Source organism: Mesoplodon densirostris, chromosome 8 (genome assembly GCF_025265405.1).
Source record: "Mesoplodon densirostris isolate mMesDen1 chromosome 8, mMesDen1 primary haplotype, whole genome shotgun sequence".
Classification (NCBI taxonomy): domain Eukaryota; kingdom Metazoa; phylum Chordata; class Mammalia; order Artiodactyla; family Ziphiidae; genus Mesoplodon; species Mesoplodon densirostris.
In genome coordinates, this window is record NC_082668.1 from 81,394,981 (window position 1) to 81,421,416 (window position 26,436).

Genomic DNA, 26,436 nt, shown 5'->3' on the forward strand with positions numbered 1-26,436 from the left:
GTGAGGCTGGGCTAATGATCCTCCTCTTTTGCTCTTAGAATTCCAGCTAATGGCAGGCAGGTTACAAGAGAGTGCCCTGGATTTGGACTTTATTAAAAGTAAGGGGAAGGAACTGCACATTCTTGATTAGAGATGTTTGATCATAAATGCTTATTTTAAGAAGATCTATTTAGACAGTACGCAGGATGGACTGAAAAGGAAAGACCTGGAAGGAAGAAGCCCCATGTTGAGGTTAATAATAAGAACCTTAGATTTAATGTGTTTTAGGTTTAAATCCTAGTTCTGCCACTATGTAACCTTGGCCAAGTTAATTAAATTTCCAAGCATCAGTTTTCTCGTCTGTAAAACTGGGATTATCATTTCTACTTTACAGTACATTGTACACAACAATCGCTCAATAAATAATAGCTGTTATAGATAATAATCTTAAACTTATATAACAGTGAATCACTACAAGAACATTTCTTTATCAAGGGGCTGTCATCGTGGACTTCTGCACCTTGCTTATTGCTTCAAGTGCTAGCGGGGAAATCTATCTTTAGAACCAGTTACTATTTTAAAATTTTTATACTTTTAATGAAATTATATACCAAGTACCAGAAGAGAAATAACCACCTACTAAATCTTCTTTCCAAAAGGAAATCATGTTTACTAGTTATTAAAGAATGTGCAATCTTAAAGAAACCACAGCTGTCTGAACTAAACTATAGAATAAGTAACAAAAATCCTCTTAACTGAAAGAAGTGGTGCCGTATCCTTTGTATGTCCATCAGTGCCAATTAAAACCTGAATGGTGCATCAAGCTTCATGCAATACTTACAGTGAATCCTGTGTTACTCTGAATATATTTATGGCCTCCCACTTGCCACTTGTAATTTGAATAGCATTTTCCTATAAAAAGACAAACATTATGTTGTGTGAAGCTGAGCGTTATTTGAGCAACCTCAAGTGAATGATCTTTGAGGAGATAAATCTTGGAAGGAACATACCACAGTGTCTTTGATATAGTGAATATGTTTGTAGCCATTCTTGTCGCTAAATATTTTGTAGTATGAAATGGCATCATAGCTGAAAACTGGTGTTGAAACAAAGAACTGAAAGAAATGAACAGAGGTTATGTTCAGAAGACAAACCAAACTATAGATTCTTTTAAAGCCATGTGTAGTTATAATTATCAGGACCAGAATGCCTTGCTTCCCCTCCTTCCGTCACTCTCACCTGAAGTTCCATTCTTTCAGATGGACAGCTTTTCTGGTGCTTCTAACAAGCACTTACATATTCCAACTACTATTTAATTGCTACTACATACCCGTGGGTTTATATTGTTTAGTTTGATCGAATTTCTATGTTCTGAGATTATGTGATTTGAAATAGAGTTAAGCGAATCACAAATGAATGTTGATGTTTAACCAAGTCAATCTTCAAAATATGGCTTTTGACCAAAGTGACTCTTCTGAAGCTCTTTTAACTCTTGACTTGTCTGATGCCAAGCACCTAATTATAATGCTACAATAAAGACATTTTAAAGATTAAAATATCATGACCTGCTAGCCACAGTTTTTAATGGCAAGAAGAGACTTCTGGACTTGAGAGAAAAATGTAACGCATGACAAGCCAACAGAAGGATTACTCCTTGAACTCAGAGAGCAGAGCAGACCTCATTGCTCATCTCTGACCTCTTCCCAGGGCCCATGTTCTCCACCTGCTGGGAATTTTGGATGACCTAAGGAGTCCCTGCCACAGGTCTAGTGTGACCTGAACAGAGCAAGCCACACCTCAGCATCCTGAAAGGTACAGATAACTAAAGTCCTGCAAAATGTCCTCACACCAAATTTTAGCTAGTAATTTCTCCCTTCAAAAAACAGACTCATTTTACATCTGTTGGTTTCCTTTTTTTTCCCGGTCATTGGGTTGGGGAAGGATGGTAACGTGATGAAAGTGTCCCATGAGGAAAGAGCTATTCCACATCACGCAGAGCAGAGTAGATATTCCTACAGGTTATCCCAAACCAGCTCTCTTAGCTGGAATGCTTCCACATGAGAGCAAACCAAGACTTTCAGATTCTTTAAAACTGCCCAAGCAACAACAACCAAAAGACTACTGGTATCTTTTAGCGATAAACACCTATTTTGCTGATACCATCTTGCTGGGACCCACTTCTGAGCAAAAAGAAAGCAAAGGAAGTAGCTGTAGGCCTCTTTAATGATGCTCCTACCTGTGATTTGATACTTGATGCTTTTTGATAAAAGTCATGATTAGAATTTCATGATATTAAAATGCAACTTATATGATGTGGTGTTGGTAGGGTCTAAATAGTGTTCCCCTAAATTCTTTTCAAACCAACCTCAGAAGATAACTGTTGTGGACTGAATGTTTGTGTGCCCCCAAAATTCATGTGTTGAAACCCAATCCCCCAATAGGACGGTATTTGGTATTAGGAGGTGGGGCCTTCGGGAGGTAATTAGGATTACATGAAGTCATAAGGTAGAGCCCTCACGAATGGGATTAGTGCCCTTACAAGAATCACCAGAGAGAGTGCTCTCTCCACTCTACTCTCCGCCATTGAGGATACAACAAGAAGTTGACGCTTTGCAACCCAGAAGAGAGCTCTCACCAGAACCTGACCATGCTGGCATACTCATCTCAGACTTCCAGCCTCCAGAAATGTGAGAAATAATTTTCTGTTGTTTATAAGCCACTCAGTCTCTGGTATGTTGTTATAGCAGCTCAAATGGACTAAGACAATGACCCTATCTGAAAATAGGGTCTTCGCAGATGTAATCAAGGTAAGAACTGAGATGCAATCATAGTGGATCAGACTGGGCCCTATATCCAATGGCTGGTGTCCTCATAAGAAGAGATGTGGACTCAAAGAGACCCAGGGAAGAAGGTCATATGAAGATGGAAGCAGGGATTGGAGCTGGTGGAGCTCTAGCCAAGGAAGTCCAAGGATTGCCAGGGGCCACCAGAAGCTGAAAGAGGTGAGGAAGGATTCTTCCCTGGAGACTTCAAAGTATGGCCCTGCTAACCCCTTGACTTTGGACTTCTAGCCTCCAGAATGATGAATTTTTGTTGTTTTAAGCCTAATTTGTGGTAATTTGTTACAGCAACTCTAGAGAACTAATATAGAGTCCCAAGTCTTATCTATTTGGCATAGAATTGATGTTTTTAACAAAATGTAAAATGGAATAATGAGAAACTGCTGTCTCCTTACGTGATTCCTTTATTAGTTTGATTAATAATAAGGCCAGCCCTGGTAGGATTTTGTGTATTGAGACTCAGTGAAATTGAGAGCCAAGAGGCCCTGGAATAGGAAATTCTGATTAGCAATTTTGCTGATGGAATTTCATTAGCATAGGCCTGACAAATCACTCTTTCATTTTAGAACGAGGCTTTACCCTCTTAGCCAAATGATTACTTACTAGTAACCACTTAACAGTGTCTCCCTCCCCCCCCACCTCAAGATGAAAGACAAAAACTGGCTCTCCATTGTCTTAACCACTACAATGGAACTGGGGTCACAAAATATTATAAGGTGCCCTAGTAAAAAAAATACTCTCTTTACATCTGCAATTAGTTAGGGAACTCTAAAAAAAAAAAAAGATTTAGTTCTAGATTAAAACTGAAAACTTCATTTTCATTGAAAATAAAAAATAAGAGGGCAGAGTGTTATGTTTTAAGATATTAGAATTGGGCAAACAGGAAGAATATTTTGCTAGGTAAAGACTGTTATCTTCTCCCCTTTTATTGCAGACATCCAAGATAGCTGCTTTAGATGAGCAGGTAACTTGGGTGCGGTAAAGAGAGTGTGAAATATTTCCGCCTTCACTTTGCCAGAGCGAGGTCCTTAATGCATCCTGAGTTAAATCCCTCTCGAGGCAGGTCACGCCTGGACCCTAGATAAGCTCATGTCACTAGGTGGGCCTCAGTTTTAACAAGTCCTCTCCACAGGTCCCTTTATCATGCTTAGATGTGCTGGTAAATTCCTCACCTTTACGTGCAAAGCACTTAAAATATTTTTCTTGGAAGGTAAGGTTATGTACCACCAGTTAATTTCTTGCCACAGTTGGTAAATAACCTGAGGAACTACTTATCTAAGGCTTGTGCCTAAATTGAGTCCACATGCAGTCAAAAGCACAGACTTCCAAGCATCAAGTAGAACATCCATTTTTCCGAGCCAAAGGATTTTGCCAACCGCCTAAAGGAAGTGTGGTGTGTTGCTTAATTACTTTAAAATAATTTAAATGTGGTTTTGCAATCTAATCATTATGTTTTCAGTGTTTGTTCTTCACATTTTAGTAATTAAATATTAGATTATTTGATTAAATCTTCCTTTTTGTCTGTTCTCCACAGGGTAAAAAATATATACATATTCAAAGTGAATTTGTTGTTGTTATTTTTCTAATCAAATACCAAAGAAGAAGTTATGGTACTTCCCCCAAATTAAGACACAATATCTCATGCAGGAGGAAAGGACAGTGACAAGTAAAGTTCTCAAGAAACTATTTGCTAGTTCTGTGCCTGAAACTAACATGTTAACTACTTTTAGCAAGTCATTTAATCGCACATTTCTAATTCCTAGGTGATATCCAAAGGTTTTTTCAATTTAAATCTCTTTGATAAATACTAAAGGAACAACTCCTCTAAAATTGCTCTTTAAATTTATATTAATATGACTAGCCTGTACACTTTATCCAAAACCCTCATAAATATTATTTGAACAAATGTCTGAAAGACAAACATTTCTAGGTCATTTCTGGGCACTTTTATTAAGCCACTGGTTTGATGATAGGTCCAAGGAAGCTATGCAGCATATTACCACACATGAGTTATAACTAAATAAAATCATGAGTTCAAAAGATGTGTCAGAACTTATAAAATCTAATGACTGACCTCTTGAAAGCAGTTGCCTTGAGGAAGTGTGAACTTACTATTGAAAGCTATCATTTAAAAAAAATTTTGACAATTCCTCTTCTGATATTCAGAAAGTTTACTGACTATTGGATACATTTGAAGAGATTGAGATTAGTACACAAGAAAAATAATTTTCCCAATAGAATTCTAAAGCTACAGATATTAAAATGATCTAGTGCAAAATCACATGTTGCAGATACATATTTCACTTATTCACTAGATTTATGTTGTCATGACTTTTGATTTAATGTAGAGACATCATCTTCCCTCAAAGGACACATATGTGCTTCCACTGACAGTATTTAAAACAATATTATTAGAAGGCAATTAATTAATTCATTCATCCATTCATCCAGCTATTTTTTGCTGACATTGCAAGGCTGGTGCTATACAAACTATAAAAATTGATAAGATACAATTGTTTTCCTCAAGATGCTTATACATAGGAGATTTCAAAAGATGCATTCTAAAATAGTTCAGTGTGTTTTGAATGGTGGCACTATTTTCAGAATAAATATGTATGGATTCTTAGATCATGTCTTTGATAAGGTTGTTGGTATCGTTATCTATTTGTAAAATCACATCATTCATGTTACTTTATAGAAACTCTAGTTATACTATCTTCATGGAGAACACAGCTAAAGGACATATTCAAGTGTTCTTTCTTCCCTTATTCTTTACAGAAAATCTCTATAATGGCAGTAAACTCATAAATTAATTTTTTCCCTTTCCTCAAGTTTTCAAATGCTGATCTAGGAATTATCTTTCTGGAAGGTGAGCTTCTGATTGACCTAGAATCCAAAAAAATTAGAAAATTCTGTTCTTTCACTGACTACTTCTCATTTTTCCTGTGTTATTTAGTACAGCATTGAAGAGTGAATTAAAATAGGATTTCCAGGACTTCCCTGGTGGTCCAGTGGTTAAGACTCTGTGCTCTCAATACAGGGGGCCCAGGTTGCATGCTACAACTAAGAGCCCACCTACTGCAGTGAAAAAGATCCCGTGTGCCACAACTAAGTCCCAGTGCAGTCAAATAAATAAATAAATATTAAAAATAAAATAAAATAGGGTTTTCCTTTTTTTCTGAATTACACACTTATCCTTGTTACATTGTTATTTTAGAATGCAATGTACGTTTACTTATACAATTAATAAAGTAATAACCATTCTCTAGTTAATGAATAAAACTGAAGTATCTTTAACTGAAAGTAAATATATGTAAGCTAAAATTGCTGAATCCAGGAAAGTATACGGAAAAGAATTTTGAATATCTGAAGATTTTTACTTCACTTCACATCCCATCTTAATTTCAAGTTTTACAAGACATCATCTTAGAATTGATTTCTGAATTCTGTATTGTCCCTTGTCTTGGGTTAATGTGTTAAACTAGTTCTTAAGAATTTCTTTTTTCTTTGCATGTGTCCAAATCTCAGAAGAAGTAGCCTTTTTTTCCCACCCAAGTGTCAGTTGAATTCAACCACATGTGTGTGGTAAATGGAGCATCCACATAGCATTCACTTATTATCTGTCCTATTTTGTATTCTCCATATAGGATATAAGATACAATTGATATTTTCCTAAAACATGATTTATTTTTACACAAAAAATCCTTATAAATCACTGAATAAAACTATCCAAAAAAATCCAGATATATGTGATCACAAACCATAACAAAATGCAGACTTTCCTATTTGATACCACTTTACTTAAAAACTAGAATGAATATGCATATATATGAAATACATCTAATCATTTTAATTTATATGAAATTTAATAAACAGTAGGTTGTCTCTAAACCAAGGATACCCAATGTAATTATTTTCCTTGGATTCAATGGCTAATAATTATTCAGATTATTTTAAGCAAATCAAGGATTGTGTTCTCTTTTGAAAAATGATCTTTATTGTATTTTTAAAGAGGTAATATTAATTATGGATATCAGAGAGTTGATTGAAAAAGTGAAGTTTGGAACATGAGGTATATGATTTATTCTTAATAAAATTCTAAATATATACACATTAAAAATTGTCTGGGGCTTCCCTGGTGGCGCAGTGGTTGAGAGTCCCCCTGCCGATGCAGGGGACACGGGTTCGTGCCCCGGTCCAGGAAGATCCCACATGCCATGGAGTGGCTGGGCCCGTGAGCCATGGCCACTGAGCCTGCGCGTCCAGAGCCTGTGCTCCGCAATGGGAGAGGCCACAACAGTGAGAGGCCCGCGTACCGCAAAAAAAAAAAAAAAAAAAAAAAAAAAAAAAAATTGTCTGGCACAAAATTGCTGAAGGGATCACTACCTTTGTGTTTTTTACCTTGATATTTTTCTATAAAAGCAAGTAGTGCCAGTTTGGATACATTTCAAATAGTCCTTTGATAGCTGAGAATTTCATTAAAAGATAAGGAAAAGATAGCAATCATACTCCACCAGCCCATCCAGTTCTGCTTTCTTCTATATGTTCCTGGGTCTAAAAGAAGAAAAAGATCAAATAAAGCATAGTATTAGCAGGACAGTTTTCCCTAAATATAATCTGGACATTTGAACAAGTTAAGCTGCCTGGTCGGAGTATATTATTGCTAGTCAGCTAACTTCACACTTGAGTTTAAGATGACTATATTCAAAATCTAATACAACAACACCACTGCATACACAAGGATGATCTAAGGGCCATATCTTATTGCAAACCATTCATAATTCTTGTTAAATTTTCCATAAGGCAGTGACTGGAATTATGACAATATCTATGGAGGCTTAGAACAAGCCAGACACTTGGTGTCATGTAGGTAAAAAGGCATTTCACAGTGGAGTTTAGGTTAATTTTTTTCTTTTCTCAATCTTATGAAGCAGCTAGAAATCTTAAAATTTGCACTGAATCTTATTTTGGAATATATTTTAGCATAGTACAATCAATCATTTATTGAACAGATGTTTAATGAGCCTAAAAAAATGAATAGACTTTTCTAGACAATTAGAGGAAAAACATTCTAGGTAGAATGAAAAGCATAGAGACAAGGCCAGCTTAGAAAACCACATGTGGCTCAGTATGTCTGAATGGAGGGTGACTGTGGGGAAGAGAAAATGAGAGAATGTAGAGGGATCAGCAAGATTGTACAGAAAATTTTATTCCACCCTAGGAAATTTGGATTTCTCCTGTAGGTAAGTCCTTTGAAAGACTTCAGAATCACAATTTAAAAAATATAATTGGGAACATGATACAGAGAATGGATTAAGTGGGTAAGATAGAAGGAAGCACAAAGAGCCATTAGAAGGCTACTATAATGTTGGAAAAAGGATGCTGAAGACCCAAATCTACGTAGCGGTAGTGAGGGTGGAGCAGAGAAGATGTAGCCAGAGATACATAAAAGTTCAAATCCTCAGAATGAACTTGTAGGGCAAGTGGTAATTGAAAACCTCTAGTATTAGATAAAAATCACCTAGGAGAATTATAGAGAGTTGTGACAGAGACTGTAGGATAATTAGCAACCATTTCCTGTTTTTGTTAGGACTTCAGGTAGGCTACATTTTCCAGACCCCCTTCCAGTTGGATGTGGTCATGTGTTAAGTTCTAACCCAGGGTATATGACCAGAAGTGACTCATGCTGTTCCTACACTTAATCTGTAAAACCCTCTCACATGATCCTCCATTCTTTTTCCACCCGCCACCCCCCTCCCTCCCCGGTGGATGTTGATGACCAGGTTTGAATAACCTTGAATACCCTTAGATGCCACTAGATGAAGATAGCAGAAATGTTATCAACCTGTGTTCCTGAATGACTCTGTTAAGCAGGGGACCCCATCCCATACCCTCACCATTCCCCACTTACCTGGACTCACTATTAGATGGTTACATGAATGTGCAAAAAATTTCTATTGTATTAACCCACTGAATTTTTGGAGGGGTTTTGTTGTTGTTATTGTTATAGAAGTTAGCCTATCTTGAAAATACATTAACTTGGAAAATAATAAGATTTCTAGAGAAGTCAGAAGAGGAAGAGCTGGAAAGGAAAAGAACAGTCAGTAAAGTAGAAGGAGAACCACGAGAGAGTACTGTCAAAAAAAGCAAGGGAATAATAAATTTTAAAACACAGTTTGGATTTTCTCTTACAAGGATAGGCCAGTGTCTCAGAGAGAACAAGTTAAGACAAGACTTAATAAAGTAAAACTTTTTTGATTCACTGTTTCTAGTTATTAAGATAAAATTAATTTTAATTCCCTTTTCAGAGAAGAAAGAATACTATGATGTTTCTCCCCCAAACTACAAATTTCTTAATAAAGCTTATTAATATTGTTATATTAAGCAATTATTGCCAGTTTCCTTTGCCTCTTTGTTTTGGGTATGACTCCCAACATGAATAAAGTGTTGCCAAGTCACTTAACCTTAAATATTATTTGTTTTCAAAACAAAACACACACACACACACACACACACACACACACCCCAGTCATGAGTATTGTTACTGGAAAATTCAACCCTGTTTTTCTTAAATCTGAAAATATGTTCCATGAACTTACCAGACTATTTTGAAACAGAGGTTGTTTTGAAATTCTAAGGTTATTGAAACCTGGTATTCTAAACTTAATCACTGATTTTGGCCATAAAACTAAAGCTTATATTCCAGGGAATTCCACATCTCATTGAATGAGCATCTTATATGTTCTGTCAGTTTGGATTAAGTTGTCTCAGATTTGATAAATTAGAATTTCAAATTCCAAAGCAATCACAGTTTTAAATGCCTAGTTTTAAGAGCTAAAAATTGTATCTAAATGACCAATCTTATAGTTTTACTCTAGTAAAATTAAAGCAATAATTCCTAGTATCTAGATTCAATGAAAACGTTAAAGATATATTCACCCAAAGTTGACTAATCAGATAGATGGCTTTTAATTAACTAGAACAATCAAGTTTATTCTTTTTTTTTCTTTTTTTGCCTATGATACTGCATTAAAGCCAAAAAATCTTTTTGCTTTGTATATCAAACTATAAATAAGATAAAAATCAGCTCTAGCATATTCCATCAAAATTAGTCAAGCTTCTTATAGACACAGTAGTGATTTAAAAATATTTTTAGCCTGAGTAATGTTGACTATTATAGTCCTGATATACTTCCAAACAGATTCATATGACTTTTTTCTTGCAAAACATAATGTCCTAATTTCTAGATGGAATTTAGTGTTTTACTTTGATTGCTTTGTGCTTTTTTTCTTACTTTATAAAATAGGTTTATTCTATATTTGGTTTAATGAAACATTTCTTCATAATTAGATGTCTCATGAAATGTACCCATAAAATTTCCTATTTAAAGAAAACATTTTGTGTTTCTTAGTCTCTAATATGAGTACTTATGAACAGGCTTATTTTGAAGCTTTTCTATTGGTGAAGTAGTTTTCTGACTCATTAATTCAACAGATTATGTTTGGATTTGAGCAATAAAAACAATTAAAACTCAACTATAAATTTGTGCCTAGTTTTTAAGTTTTTTCTCCCTAAAATTAGTACAGTATTGAGCACTCTTCTAAGATAACAGGATAGCAAGATAATTTGATCTGTTTCATGTCATTCTTAGTTATTTACGTTTGATTTTCAAATGGGAGTATTTGGCTTTCCTTTGATAATATTTGTTTACTTTGGAGTTTTCATTTTTCAGTTTTGACATTGAATAGAACATGTTACCATTTGCATTTTTTCTCTAATTCTTTTGAATAGAACACATCTATTTCCTTAATGGACCCATCTTATCTTTTCATCTTCATTATTTTGATTTTTTGACTGCCAACCTTATAATCTTAAAAGGATGGATTTCCATCCTAATTCAAAACCAGATACCTGATTTTCCCAGTATTACATTGTTTCATTTAGTCTTTTTCTCTATTCAGTTTCAATACTAAAGTCTTTCAAGAAAACAAAAGGTATCTTATTTATTTAATAAAAATAATGAAACTTTGAATAGAGAGTGTTTTTTTGCAATCGGGAGTTGAATGCAGTAATTCTGCTTTATAATATAAAATGTTAGCTATAAATAAGTCATCACTCTTGTACTTTCATCTTCAGAAACACACCTCTGTGGTTTTAATACAACCTACCTTTGGACAACTCCATGTCTTCCAGTCTTCTCTGAAATCACATATAGATAAGACTGAAACATTCTGGATTCTTTTCAGCCACTGCAAACATATTCGCTCATCAGTAACCCATGTAAGCCAACTGAAATAATAATCACTGCAACCAAATCAAAACAGACAGTCACAACCATAAATCAATATCACATTCAAATAATTTCTTAATTTGTGCTTTCTAAAGGATGTATTTTGTTACTCTGTAATATTTATTCCATAGATAAGGAAGGCAAAGCATTTCTTTCTCTTCAGAGAGAGTTTAAATATACCTGCTGACTTTTAAAGAATATCTATAAGAGAGTTCATTCATCTAATAGAATTACTTTACACTTTAGTTTTCTCCCAGTTGGTATTTTTATATCTCAGGAAAAAATTTAAGACAGAAGGCCAAAGCTACTGGTTAATCTAGAGGAGAAAAAGCATTAAACTGGCTATTTTCCCATAGCTAAACTCAAGTTTTCACTTCTTAACTAGTTGAAAGAGAGCTAAGTGGGTAAAAGATAGGCAGGCTTGTGTTGGAAGCCGAGTTTTAGCTGTGACCATGGTCAGGGGTTGAAATTCGGGTTAATAAAATGGAGATGATGTATGCAAAGTAACTCAAACAATGCTTGGCACAAAGTGGATGTCAATGAAAGGCAGCAATGGTTACTTGGCTCTGAGGGTGAACTTGTAGTTAAGAGAACAGCAATGTAAATGAACCACAGAATGTTGGACATAAATCTAAAAGAACTCACAGAGCTAGAAGGGGTCTCTGGCTCAGATTCTGGCTTTATCTCCTACTAGTTATACTACCTTAGGCTAATTACTTAACATATCCATGCCTCTGTTTCTATATAAAATGGGAATAATAATAGTACCAGTTTTAAAGCTTTCTGTAAAGATCTACTGAGAACGCTTAAAGTGCTTACAGACTATGCTCACTACATAGTGAGTGCTCAAAAAATGTTAGCTATTACTATTGTATTGTTAGTATTTTACAGATGCTTTAAACAAGCCTCATGACTCCTTACATGATGCTCTTCCTATCATTCTGCTTGCTTCCTAAGGAGAATGACACATAAAAAACCAGATGCATTCAGTCAAGTTTTCATCAACTAGATTAAGGTGGGGAATAATGGATAATTTAAAAAAATTAAAGCTATTTTTGATTATCTGAGAGGGGATTCATCTTGGCAAAGCCCAGCAGAGGCCTCTGATGAGGATTTTTTTCCTATTAGTGATCAATCATCTGGCCCCGGCTGACTTCCTTCCTGAGGCAGGAGGAGAGGAGTCAAGCCTTGGCCTGGTAGGGTGTGGGAAGGGCTAAGGAAGACCACCAGGCAGGGCTTGCAGACCCCTCCCCTTTACCCACTTCAACCTGAATGACCAGGACTAATCAGACAAGATGTACGTAGGGCACCATGCTGGGGAAGTGAGAATGCTTCAGTCCCTGTCTGCCTGCAGTTAATCCCAAAACAGATAATTCTACAACCAGACCGTTTCAAATAGACTGCATCCTAGTGAAAAATGCTAATATTTGGAGAGGGTTGGCATATCTTCTCCTGTTTGTCATGCACATGTGATAAGCATGATCTACAAACCCTGGGAGAAAGTAGGTCAGACTTGGAAGAAGCCAGGATGAGGATGTATATGAATTTTACTATCTCTCTGTTTGTCTCTAGCTTACACTCACACATCCAGAAGTAGCACTTAGACTGAGCACCATGGTCATCTTTACATGTGTGAAAAGGGCTAATACTTTCAAATCAATTTAAGAAACTTATTTGTGAATTTTGATTTTGTTATATATTTAGCTGGGCATGCTAATTTTATTTATTTATTTATTTTTGCTGTAGCATATACATCATAAACTCATTAGAAAAGAAATGTAAACCTTGATGAAGAAATTTCAGTGTTAAAATTCAGTTTGAAAAGGGAAGCAACAGAGATGAATATACCTTGAGGCTATCATTGCTGGAACTGGCACTTCTCTGGGACCTACATGCTCAGGGTAAGTGGCATCAACAATAAAGATCCGAACAATGGGATTCTTAGCTCCAGCCTGTGAAGAAAATGGAGATATATAAGCTCATAATATTCTAATTATCACCAACATTTTAAAGACAGTTTAGGAATTTAGGCATATTTTTATAAGCTAACAATGTTAGGTATATTATTGTTGAAAACATTCTAATTATAACATGACCACGCATTTCACTTCAGTGCAATTACAAATATTGTGCAACCAGAGTGAAAACACATATTTTAAGTGATTAATGAGGGAGTTTTGATTCATAGGGAAAAATATTTGGGCTATAAAAATCAGTTCTGTAAGTGATATTCTCTTTTCTGACTTTTAAGACAGATATTTCCTGTTATAATTGTTATTAGGATAATTAATTATAATAATATTGCTTCACGTGCCAAGGGGAGTGCCGAGGGGGATTGATTTTGGTAAGAAAGGGTAAAGAATAGATAATGAAAGATACCTTTTGCTTTTATCCTGTAATTTGGTCTAGGACAATTACCAGATATTCTACTAGCTGGTTACATTATTACTGCTATCAATACTCCCAAATTAGGAAAATTCCACCTCAAAATAAAGTATCATGGGATTTACACTGTTCTTGCTTTGTGCTTTACGTGCTAGTATATGCCCTAGATTTACATGACAGTATAGTTCATGCCCAGACATCTACTTAGAGTTCAGTTACTTTACCACAGAAAAAGAGAATCTTATAATTGTCAAACAATTTAAATCCACAAAATTTAGATATATAGCCATAAGTGGCTCCACGCTATTTGGCTTTATCAAAGAAATTGTCCAGGCTCTCCTCACACCTTCCTGTTTCACTCTGAGGTTTAGATGGGACTTTCTGCTTCTTTCAAGTTGTTTCACTTCTCAGTTCAATGTCAGATGTTTCAGCAACTTCAGCCTTCAAAGAAACATGAGAATTTGGGTCCTGACTTCTCTGTCCATGTGAGTTACTTCTCAATTCTGGATTTCTGCATCTCTTCCTGCACCCTACTACCTTCTAAAGATCCAAGTTCTTTTACATCTTTTGGGTTCCAAGTATCATACCTCTCACTTCCAAACATCTCAGCTTCCAGACTTTATATACAACCCTGAGGTGTCTCTTACCTAAACACTCATCTCCCACCCATTGCCTTTTCTCAAAAGACTTTTAACATAAATTTTAGACTATCTGGAATTTCTGTTTCTCTTGACATGGCCACTTTGACTTGCTTTGGAATCCACTTGTGTGTATGCATATCCATCCCATCTTTGTCACATATAGGGACCCATTGGCTCCATCCATGACAGTGTTCCCCTTGACAAGGGAAAAAAATTGTGACTTAAGAACAAAGAGCTAAATTCTAAAATCACTTCCACTCCTTGTGCAAGAGGAGAATTTATGATTTGATCCCCTTTCAGATTTCTTGTCTAAATTAAATTAGGATACGACGTTTCTCCACTGTGACCTGGCCGTTCTTCTTTTGCATACAGGTTGACTGTCTTGAGACATGGGACTGTATGTGAAGTATGTAAGTTAAGGATTCTAGACATGGGACTGTATGTGAAGTATGTAAGTTAAGGATTCTAGAATGTTTATACGAGAAACTGAGGGCTTACACCATGTCTAATTCCCTCAAAGAAGAACCTAGGCTCATAAACTTAACCTACCATGTATGTCCAGAAAAGACCATAACTCAGGCTTACTTTGACATGAGAGGAACACCACATTCAACATTTTAATTTCCCATTCTACTTTGAATTTACATGAGAATTCAAGAGGGAATTGCAAAACAGAACTTTACCCGAATTTGGAGCATGAAATATGAAAAAAATTAAAATTAAGTTAAGCTTGTTTTTCCTCCATGATCTAGACCATATGTTTTTCAAAGACTCTGCAATGGATTTTGCAAAGACTACTTCATCCAGCCCAACCAGATGTCCAAAGCAACAGATGTCCACATAAATAATAGAGCACAGTACAATGTTTGCCTTACAATGCACAAGGATAAGAAGCTCTCCAAACTTGTTGATCCCACCTCTATTCATGGTATTGGTTGCTCATTTTGACACCAGGGAAATGGAAGCATCTGCTAAAAGTATTCCACATACCTTTGGGTATGGAATATTTATTGTTCTAGGATATTGTTCATCGCCATAATAGGAATAGGCAATAACTGGTATCTCTGTATCATTAAATTCTGCATATGCCAAAAATTTTCCATTAGGAGACCACCAGAGAGCATATTTTGTAGCAAGCATTTCCTCTGAAAAATAAATACTACCATATTAATTACTATGACAGTGTACTGTTAAAATCATCATAAATACTTCAAAATACATTGTATATAACCATTTATTAACTGAAATAATTTATTTAATGTGGATATGACATATGCCATGCTTTGGTTATCAAAGATAAATGATCTAGGTTTAGAGGAATAGTTTAACTTAATACCCTATATCAAACATCAATTAGTCTTCTGGGGAATTGACATTAATCAGAAATGTAATTTTAAAAATAAATAGTAAACATCTCAGCAATAATTAACTTTCCCTTTTGGGGCCGCTTCTGATTTTTACAGTCATCTAAAGTAGCCAAAACAAGGAGAACTGTACTTATACTACAGAGTGACATAAATTTGAAAGTTAACTTTCTCTCCTGGGAATATTTTAAATAAAAACAGTTAATTCAGTTATATACATTTTTAATAAAGGCAAGGACTAGAAAACCTTTTAAAGTCCAGTTAATTCCTAGATACTACATGACCCAGAAAGAGGACAAAATTCATGAGAGCATCAAGAGCCGAGAATATTTTCCTGCAAAATAATACAGACAGTTGTTTAGTTTTGGAAAAAAGGTTTATTTTGCAAGAAAAAAACAAACCCGAGAAAATGTACTAACGCAGCATCTAAGGACCAGATACTTCTTGGAATATAAATTATTACTACCACTTTATAATGCTCATGAAAATAAATTCTGCAAGTCAGATAACAAGAGTTTGTTCTTTCAGAATTTGCACGTCCTGTTCATAACCTGATAACAGCTTTCAGAAATGCCACCATTCATCTCAGTAACATACTACTCATCTAAAGGTTACTAAACGTGTGTGATTATTTTCAATTAAAAGCCTAACGGTAGCAGTAAAAAAAGAATACAGCGTACCTTCATAAACCCAGTCTGGGATTCCATTAAATATTTTATTTTCTTTTCCATTATATGTTATTTGAAAAGGTGGGTCTTCTGGTCTTTGTTTCAGATAGATATTGTTTTGATAGACATATGCCTAGAAGTGGTGGTAAGTTAGTTAACAAGGAGAAATTTCATAAGAAATACAATAAAGCCTGCATGTTTGTGTTAATTATTCACCTAATACTTATAAAAAGAGTGATAATCCAGATGCAAAAAGCCTCACGCCTAAGATATCATTTTAATAGGTCAAGAAACCCCAACCAACTTATATTAACATTATGATTTTTAACATAACATAAAAATTATTATTTTAAAGTCTATATATTAAATAGAGAATAAAGCCTGCTATTATATTCGTTGCCTTTATTACCTAAATAAATAATTGTGTATATTGACAGAAAGTCAAATAAATCTCTGAATATTAATAGCTAGCCAGATCTAATCTTTATTTAGAGTCCTTAAATAAGAGCTTGGACAAAATTTCATGTTGTCTGAAGCTAGTCTGGGAAACTTGTGAAAACCATATTTTTCCTGAGCTTTCTGGCACAACGCATTCTGGCTGAGTATAAGGATAAAGTTTTTGACTGCGATATTTAAAGAAGTCTATCCATGAGCTTGAGATTTTACGGAATTCTCAGATGGGTTTCAATTTATCAAAACTCTTCCCGTTTTTAACCACTTAAAATAGTCATAAATGTATTTTTTTTTCTTTCAGGCATGGAAATTTAACAAAGGCCAAAATCAAATGGCTCCTCTTTTATTTGAATGATTAAACACTTCTATAATTTAAACATTTACTAATTTACTCCCAACAGGCGACCAGCATAAATACTGAATTGGACGAGGAAGCTCATTTCTTCTTATAAACTCTCTAGAAGAAAAGAAAGAAAATAAATAAATAAACTTTGCTGTTCAATGCAAATAACAGGTATAAAAAGAAAAAATAAACAAACAATAAACATAAAGCATCATCGTTTCTGCTTCTTCAAACCTAATGGAAAAAATGTGACAACATGGGACAGAGGACATGGGGTAGTAGTTGGAATTCTTCACTAGTTACTTACAGGTCGTTTAACTTCTGACCTTTTATATTGAGGTGAGTGGATTAATGGGTTATAGACTGAGAAAGTGGGAATACCTCCAGAAATTACCTAATGGAACCCCCCTCATCTTATAGAAAATAAACTTGAGGTTAGAGAAATGATAAGACTTTTTAAACATCATATTGCTAGCTCTTGGAAGACCCCTCATTAAACTCAAGCCCTTTAACCCTCAGGACTGTAAAATGTGTACACACCAGGCTGAGATGGTTGCTGAAGCCTTCCAGCTCTGAAATTCTATAATTGTGCTGAAGTTTAATATGTACTCTTCCACATTTTCATTCACAACCGCCATCTCTGTGAATGCATATGCATTTCAAATTTTTGAAAATAAGATGCCATTTGACAATCTCCCCAAGGATCTGACTTGAAATCAGAAAAGGAAAGGAACATCTGATCTCAAGCTAAACTGAAAAAACAGATCATATACTGGGCAGTATGCCTTAAGCTTGAAAGTCCTCTACTCCACCCATGGGGAAATTTCAAATATATTATTGACCAAAAATCTCACTTTGATGCTTAGAGTAGCCCTGCAAATACTCAATTGACTGACTTGCTCTGTGGAGTTTCTACAGTTCTTCAGCAAGAATGTGTTCAGATTTTTATAAGTGTTAAAGAGTTGTAGGATGCTGTGCTTAAGTTTTGACTATGATCTTCTTGAAGACTGTATGAATAGTTTCATCAAGAATGCTTTTGTGGAGATGCAAAACAAGACCTGCCTCCAAAGTATAATTTGAAGAGCCTGAAGGAAGACTCCTTGTCTGCCCCCTCAAAAAAAAATCTCTCCAACTTGGACCTAACATATGCTTGATATTTCTACTTTTCCCATTCTTTTAAATTTTGGACACCTGTGAAGACTTGCAACACATGTTAACTTATTAGGTCATGAAGTACGAGGCCTAGTGACCAATGAGGGAACATGGCACTAGACAGATCAGCTTTGATTGGAGAAAGAGTGATGGCCCCGGAGGAAGGAGACTGTTGGTACTGCAGTGGGAATCCTGATTGCTGGAGGGAAGTTTATGAGCACCAGGCCCCTGGGAAGTCTGGAACAGATCAACATACGAGGGCACAGGCAAAAGAATGTCCCAGAAGAGAAGACATTCATCCTTGATTTACAATTCTCTCTCAAACCAGTGTCCACGTTACCTTTGACATTGTAACACTGCCTTAGTTTTCCATATACCATGGAATCTCAAGCATGCCGACAGCACCAAGCTGAAAATCTCAGTGTGCAGTTTCTTCATGGCAGGCAGGTCACCACAGCTGCCATTGTCTGTGTTTTACAGTATGAGAGAAAGTGGAGGAGTGTGCTTTACAAAGGCTGTCATGTCCTCAGTAATCCTTCCCTTGCTTGAAATCAGAACTATCTTCATTTTCTCTATGGTAGATTTTTTATAAACCTTTAGGAGGCACATAGAAGACTTGGAATGAGTGATATTCAGTCTTGCCTTGAATCTCAACAAATTTGTCATTCTTCACTCCTTAAATTATGGTGTATTTACCTGACAAAAAACCAATCTCGCAAATTAGATAGTTGTGCAAGAAAAAAACAAACAAAATAGTGGTTTGATTAAATTCACTGCACAAAAGCTAAATATTTAAAATGATTCTAGGCCACAAAGCTTATACAAACCATGATTGAAATATTAGTATTGTCATCTTCTTTTGGAGTGCTGTTTAATTTGGTGAACCTCAACATAGGTAGGACGTGGAGAATTTCATAATGATTAAAAGAAAAACAAGGAGGACTTCCCTGATGGCGCAGTGGTTGAACGTCCGCCTGCCAATGCAGGGGACACGGGTTCGTGCCGCGGTCCGGGAAGATCCCACATGCCGCGGAGTGGCTGGGCCCGTGAGTTATGGCCTCTGAGCCTGCGTGTCTGGAGCCTGTGCTCCACAATGGGAGAGGCCCCAACAGTGAGAGGCCCGCATACCGCAAAAATAAAAAAAGAATTTAAAAAAAAAAAGAAAAAAAGAAAAACAAGGAAATGATTAAAGCCTTAAGAAATTCTACTGAAAGAGTAAGGTTTCCACTTCACTAGTCTAAAGGTTTCTTGAGAATAGGGTTGGTACCTCAAGCTCATTTGTGTCTCCCCACATATACTTTTCACATAGTAGGTGCTCAATAAACACTTCTTGAATTTGGTAATGATGTGGATACAGAGAAAAAGACTCAGAGTGCATTAGATGGATTTAGGGTCTACGTTACATAGCAGCTCCTATTTCTTAATTTGACAGTTTAAGAAGATCAGAGTTATTCTTTTCTGAACATTTAAAAGAAGTAGAAACATAAAGTTTTTAAAAATTTTTGTGTTCTTACTAGACAAAAGGGGAAATAGACCATAAGATTTTTCAGTACCTCTTCAAGCCATACAAGTATTTTCACTTTTATATAACAGCAAATAGGATATCACATTAAGATGAATAATTTAACCAATTCATTGTCCATACTTAGTCAGAAAGATTTTTCTAAAGTGCAAATCTGATCATGTCATTTCCCATTTAAAACTGTTCAGTGATTCCCTACTGTCATCAGAATGGGATCTAAACTCTTCTTAATGGTTTCCTCATTATTATTTGGTCCGTGATTTCTGGCCTCAACTCCTTCCCAAACTTACACCACCTCCTACTAGTAAGCATGCCCTCCTCTAATTTCAACTTATCTGACCTATTTTGAGTGTCCCGAACACTCCGTGCTTTCGTTTCCTTTTGGGCCTTTACATGTTGTTCTTTCTGCCAGGAATTCTCTCCCTCAGTCCTTTGCCTACCTACTCATTCATTTAATTTTTTTTCTTGTAAGCTGTAAATATTTCAAATAATTAAACATAAAGATAAAAAATAATATAATAGATGACAATTTAGCATCTAAATTTAAAAAATATTAACATTTTACATTTTAAAAAACAATTCATTTAAAATTAATTAAATTTAAATTAAATACTGCATCTCCCTCCCTTCTGCTTCCTTCCAATGAAGGAGCCCCCTCTCCCCAACATTGTGTATCATTCCCATTCATTTTTGGTACTTTTATAAATTTGTGTACTTTTATAAATTACATATTTATAATTTGGTGTTCAAAAGTAGGAAAAGTAAAACTATAGAGTGTATAAAATGTAAGATATGAGTCAAATAAAAAGAGGTGAATATTCCAAAGGAGTATTTCTTTGAATTTCTTAAGTTGTACAGGTATACATATATTGTAAAGAAGTAAGAAATTAAGACCAGAAACAAGAGAACTCAGTCTTAATCTCAAATCAGAGTCTGGGGTGCAAAAGTCTCTATATGAGACTTAAGTAGTGTTAATTAAAAGACATGAAGTTTTACCCATTTGTAAGGCGGTAGATGTGATACGTTGCTGTGTAAGAGTATCTCCAAAGCTGTCAGGAAGAAGAGGCAAAGACAAATCATGATTCTTAAAAAGCTTAGGTCAATAATGTATAATCATGGGTCATTCAATTCAAGGTTCAGAATTATAAAAGGACTATTTTCACAAAGCACTAGGAAAGGCATGTTTCAATTCTAAATGAGTCTCATTTAAAGAGTTTTACTGTGGACTTTTGTGCTGTTCGTCCAAATTCCAGAACTAATCTCAGCAATGATTCAATCCTCACTCCATAAAAAGCATATCCAAAGACATTTCTTAACATAAAAAGCTTTTCTCTGACACACTCTACCCTAAAAAATGTTCCCCTTATGCTTTACCTTGATTGAAGTAAAACCACTATAATTTCCAAGTCCCATAAAGATTACCCTGCACCTGGGTAATTATTATGATAATAACCCTTTAAAATTGGGTGAAGAGAAGTTATTCGACATATAGTTTTGTTGCTAAATGCTTGCTTTTCTTTGAGCATAGTTTTTTAAAATAGTAGAGACTGAAAAAATAAATAAGAGATATATAGCATGTAATTCCTCCAGAAAAAAACTGCTCGTTTCTCATTAAGTTTATTTGTGCTGTAGTTAGTGAATAAAGCAAGTATTATTCTGGATTTTGTTTCCTAAAGGGCTTTCAAACTTTTGGCAAAGAAGCTCCAGTGGATTGAAACATATCTTTCTGAAGATTGCAGGTGACCAAGACCTGGTCCACTGGAAAATAATCAGCTGTCTGAACAGTGGGGAAGGGGCAAGCTTGACTTTTCATTCTGTGTATTAAGGGAGTTTAGCATCTCAAGTAGAATATGAAAAACGGCAGTTAAAACAAAAGGTTCTTGATCTAAGAGTAACTATTAGAAGTTGAATTTGATAGTAAATTCTTCTTCCCTTTTACCAGCATAAGTAGAAAAAATAAGGTGATTATCTTCCATCCACAACTTCATTCAGGAGGGGGAAATTAAGTAAGGCCTAATAGTCCAGCTATGTGGGATTCTCCTACACTAGGCTTTCGAAGACAGATTTAAACCCCTGGTCTACCAGGGTTAATTTATATATATATATATATATTAATATACTGACTGTGGAGAAAAGGGACCCCTCTTGCACCGTTGGTGGGAATGTAAATTGAAACAGCCACTATGGAGAACAATAAGGGGGTTCCTTAAAAAGCAAGTGAATTCAATAATGTATATCTTGATTTTTCCATTTTCAATAATAATAAATATCAACAAGGTTAAAATATGTGAGAATTGACTAATGATTCATGATACCAAATAACTTTTTTCTGATGAATATCAGTGTCCCCAAAATAAGTTTTTCCCTTAAGATGAAAGTAGTTTCTACTACTTGATGGTAACCAGACAAGAATGCCAAATTCTGAATTATTTGTATATGTTTCTGTTATGCTTTGGGGGTTCAGCTAGAATTGCATCAATTTCTTGAATATTTAGAGATAAAGATAGACTCTTGCTTCCTCTTACTTTTATAAACCAATCTGTGGGCTAGTAGGAGATACAATCAGATAAGCCCAAATTAAATAGTCAATACCTTTGAATAATCACTTTCTAGATATGCAAATTGCCGATCAGGTGATAAACCATAACTTGAAGCATTCACACTTTTCTGAAATTATGAAGAAGTTGATTAGAATACAGAAAAAATAACAGAGCCATATAAATTTGTAGTTCTAAAAGAATATTATATCATCGATATACTCCCACATATACATTCAAAGCAATTTTTTAAAAGTTTAAGTAGTACCTACTGTATACAAAGAAATTTACTACACATTAGGGGATGAGGATGTGATAAATAGGATATACTTTGTGATTTCAAGAAGCTTATAATAGTAAACTTCTAAATAAATAACATTACAATTTAGAAAATTTTATAAAAGAGATATAACATTGCAAAAGTGTTAAACAGGGAGTGATTGAATGCAAATGATAAGATGGTTTGTTGCACAGAGAAGGAGAAATATCAGCTGAGCTTGACTCTAAAACATTATTAGGCTCTTAAAGGTAGAGAAAGTAGGTCTGAGAGTCCAGGAGGCCAGAATAACATGTGCCCATGTATCATAGGACCAGTCACTGAGCCTTTATTAGGTACTGTCCTAAGCACTTTCAAATGTTACTTCATTTAATTCTTATACTAACCCAAAGAGGTATTATTATTCCTACTTTACAGAGGAAGAACCTGAGGCATGGTGAGGATGGAATAATATGGAATCTTACCCAAGGCTCCATAACTAGTAAATGACAGAGCCAGGATTTGAACCTCAGTTTGCCTGATTATAAGAACTGAGTTTGTACATTTTATCTCATAGGATACCTGTTCTGCAGAGGAAGAAAAATGCTAAGTGATTTGAGCGGGCAAGGGCAATAATCTAGTGTGACTAGAAGAGAGAATGGGAGGATAACTGTGGTGGGGGATGGTGCTGAGAAGGCAGGTTGGGTCCAGATCAGGTGCTCAGTTTGTACTCTGTTCTTTGGTCAGTGAAGAGCTGGCAGAGGTTTTTGAGGAGGAAGATAATGGAGGATACATACCATGGTGGTATTACTCAAAATAGTATATGATTCTCCTGTTTCAATATTATAAAATACTATATTATTATCTGTAGATTGACGAAGATATTCTTGTCCTTTAAACAAGAAGGAAAACAAAACTTGAAATGATCTCCCTTAACAGGAAATACATTTATAACAAAGAGAAGCCTCTCTTATTTCACATACTGACTTTCTTCTTCCTCTCTGTCTGGTACATATTGCTTTGTCAAATTTAAAATATGATAGTAAGTTGATGGTGGAAGGGAGGAAAGGGTTGTTTTTCTATATTACACAAAAATGCCATATTTGCTAGTAGGAGCCTTATTCTAACCAGTTCAGGGTGCTTAGGAGTCAATTTGGATTTTCTCTGTGTTACAAAGAGAATAAACCAGTTTAAAATTGTATGTTTCTTCTGCAATAAAAAAATATATATTCCATTTAGGCCGTGTTTGACTTAGTTTAAAACCTATTTTATATGCTTATTATTTTCTAAAGAGAAAATGAAAATATTCTATTTTGTTTAGTGGCACTTTAGACATGAATTATATATAATATAAACAATTTAGTTACTCTTACCACTTGTTTGATTAGACTCATTTGATAACATACTATTTTGAAAAACTATATGTAAGTATCAATTTTATGGACCTTAAAGGATTTGTCTTCAAGTTAGGATTTGTTCATTTCTCAGATTATCTAGATTAACAATGGAATTTTTCTTTTGGTAAAATACTCATGACCTCTTCTAAATAGGTGCTTATTTCCCATTCTGAAAAGCTATATATATCATATGATCAATTTATTCTAACAGTGCATTCTCAGATTTTACTGTTCTGCTAAAGCTACTACTGTATTGGCATCATTACTATTGGACAAACCCTGCCTAAATAGTTCTGTGAAAAAATATTTTGTTGGCCACTTGACTTATCTAAATAATTGCTGTTTTTATCCATTTCAACTAAGATGGCTTATGTTACCATAGAGAATTGTTGACAATAAAAATAAAAACCAAAAATCATACATTTAAAAAAAACCCAAAAGGTAAAGAAATAATTCACTTACCTGAAATCCAGTTTGGAAAAAATGTTTTATAAGAAAATGTCCCATTTAAAATATCCTTCAGTGTGAGTGCTCTTGTTGTACTTCCTTCAGAGTTATGAACTTTGGGGGAGGAAGAAACATATTATTACTTAAAAGAAGATGAATAACTCAAACGTCTCTCATCTGTTATTCCTCATATAATGAAAAGATCTGCCATTACTAAATCCTTGTTTAACTCTTGTCTTAATAGCTCTGAGTAGTATTTCCTTTTTGATAGACAAGCTAATGAGGCTTAGAGAAGTAGTTTGATTGCCTGGAAAGGAACACTGGTGGGAAAATCTTGAGGAGTGTGACAGGGACCATGCTGAGCAGTAGGGACATTATTCTTCAGACAGTGAAGAATTTTCAGAGGTTTTTAAGAAGAAAGATGAGATGAGGTTCCAATAACTCTAGGTCTTGCAAAGCTGGGATTGCAGACCATGCAGGTTTCACTAAAAATTTAGCCTTTTAAGCAGTTCATTGTAGTTCCTCACATATGCTTGGCTTGGATTGCTACTGATTTATCAGTGATATATTTTAGCATCCCAACTGGTCAAATGACATCATCCAGAATCCTTACTTTCAGACATCTCAAGAAAGGCATTAATGAAGGTAGATAATTTCTTATCCTGGCTAGGGGTTTTTATAAAGAGAAAATGGACCAGAAGAAAAGAAAACCACATCATCTATACAAATGACCTTGGAAATTCCAAGAGTAGAGGTTCTCCATATAAAAACTATCCTAAAGTAGCTCACAAACCACAAGCAAATTTCTCCTGTATTTGAACCCTCCAAAACAATTTTATGTTTCAAACGTGATTTCCATTATCAGAACAAATTCATTATAGAGCCCTGAAACAGTCAGATATACCAGAAACTCTGGCAACCAACTTCCAATCCTTCTTCAATCCATATTCCTGTTCTCCATCCCTCCCACCTTACCCCTTCTCCAGGCCATCACTTACAGAACCAAAACTTAGAAAAGTGTCCTATACCTTGAATAGCATATATGAATCTGGTATTTGTTCATGTAAAAATAAAACTGTCAAAGATGAGCTTACATTTATATCTTCCTGTTAAACTCTTCCACAGCTTTCTATGACTCTTAAGATAAAGACCAAAAATGTTAGTCTGGACTATAGGCCCTAGCTGGTCTGGAATGGTCTACCTCTCCAACCCCTTCTTGCCCCACTCTCACTACTTTGTAGACTCCAAACATGCTGGGCTTTCTGTTTCTCAAATACTGATTTCTTTCGCCAGGGCTACTGAACCTCTTCCCACCTTCTCCCTTCTCCTTATAACTTCTCTTCAGCCTTTAGTGCTTAATATAAGTGCCACTTTCTCTGGGAAGCCCTTTCCTGATCCCCTGGTTTAGGTCTGGTTCCCTTGTTATACATTACCATAGGCCAGGTTCCCTTTTTTAAGAACATTTGTCTTGGTTTGTAATCTTGTATGTATTTGAGTGATTATTTTATTCATATTTCTTCACCTTCCTGGTAGCTATAAGAACATAAGTGGCTGATAAACCCCTATGCAACCAGGCACTAAATACTTAATAACATTAGATTATTCTAATAATCATCTTTGTACAGGTTCTTTGCATCCTAAGTAAGGTTGTACATGCCATACAATTATTCATAATGAAAGTGCTTCTATTTAATTAAATGGTCTTGTGCAAAATTCATACCACTGATTTTATAATTTCCATTCTATGAATAAAATACTACCATTTTACTGCAACAACATTAGTATAATTGCTAAGTATTTTAATTCAATTTTATTTAACTCTCTTAAGATCAAATTGTAATCTGTTTCTAATATAGTCAAGGGGAAATTCTAACACTATTTATAATGGAAATTATTTTCCTTTTGAGATATATTTAATTTGTGTCCTCACAACCCTGAACATACAGATGAAAAAAATTTTAATTTAGAGAATTCCTTTATTGTGAATACGAAAAAACTAGGTAATTGTTTTTCTTTAAACTTTTTTCAATATTAATTCAATAAATGAATATAGTCTTGGTGATATCTTTTTTTGTCTAGCATAAATAATGGTTTGATTATGGCTAATGACTTATATAATAGATTTTCCTATTTAAGTATCCTTGCATATAATTTTCCTTACT

General features: G+C 34.9%; 1 protein-coding gene across 3 annotated transcripts in view; it reads right to left on the reverse strand.

Moving 5' to 3' along the window:
* Window positions 1–26,436, reverse strand: part of FAP (fibroblast activation protein alpha) — a 71,848-nt gene that overhangs the window by 30,778 nt on the left and 14,634 nt on the right. For 2 of the 3 annotated variants that reach the window (XM_060106134.1, XM_060106135.1), the window contains 12 exons: window positions 24,290–24,388; window positions 23,228–23,322; window positions 22,230–22,304; window positions 20,634–20,686; window positions 17,005–17,077; window positions 16,180–16,300; window positions 15,126–15,280; window positions 12,958–13,061; window positions 10,988–11,123; window positions 7,329–7,373; window positions 990–1,094; window positions 821–891 (listed from right to left, as the gene is read on the reverse strand). In XM_060106134.1, coding sequence (XP_059962117.1) covers window positions 821–891; window positions 990–1,094; window positions 7,329–7,373; window positions 10,988–11,123; window positions 12,958–13,061; window positions 15,126–15,280; window positions 16,180–16,300; window positions 17,005–17,077; window positions 20,634–20,686; window positions 22,230–22,304; window positions 23,228–23,322; window positions 24,290–24,388 — 1,132 coding nt within the window. Of the gene's footprint in view, window positions 1–820; window positions 892–989; window positions 1,095–7,328; window positions 7,374–10,987; window positions 11,124–12,957; window positions 13,062–15,125; window positions 15,281–16,179; window positions 16,301–17,004; window positions 17,078–18,455; window positions 18,583–20,633; window positions 20,687–22,229; window positions 22,305–23,227; window positions 23,323–24,289; window positions 24,389–26,436 lie in introns of those variants that run through there. The other variant, XM_060106136.1, reaches the window with a different exon arrangement.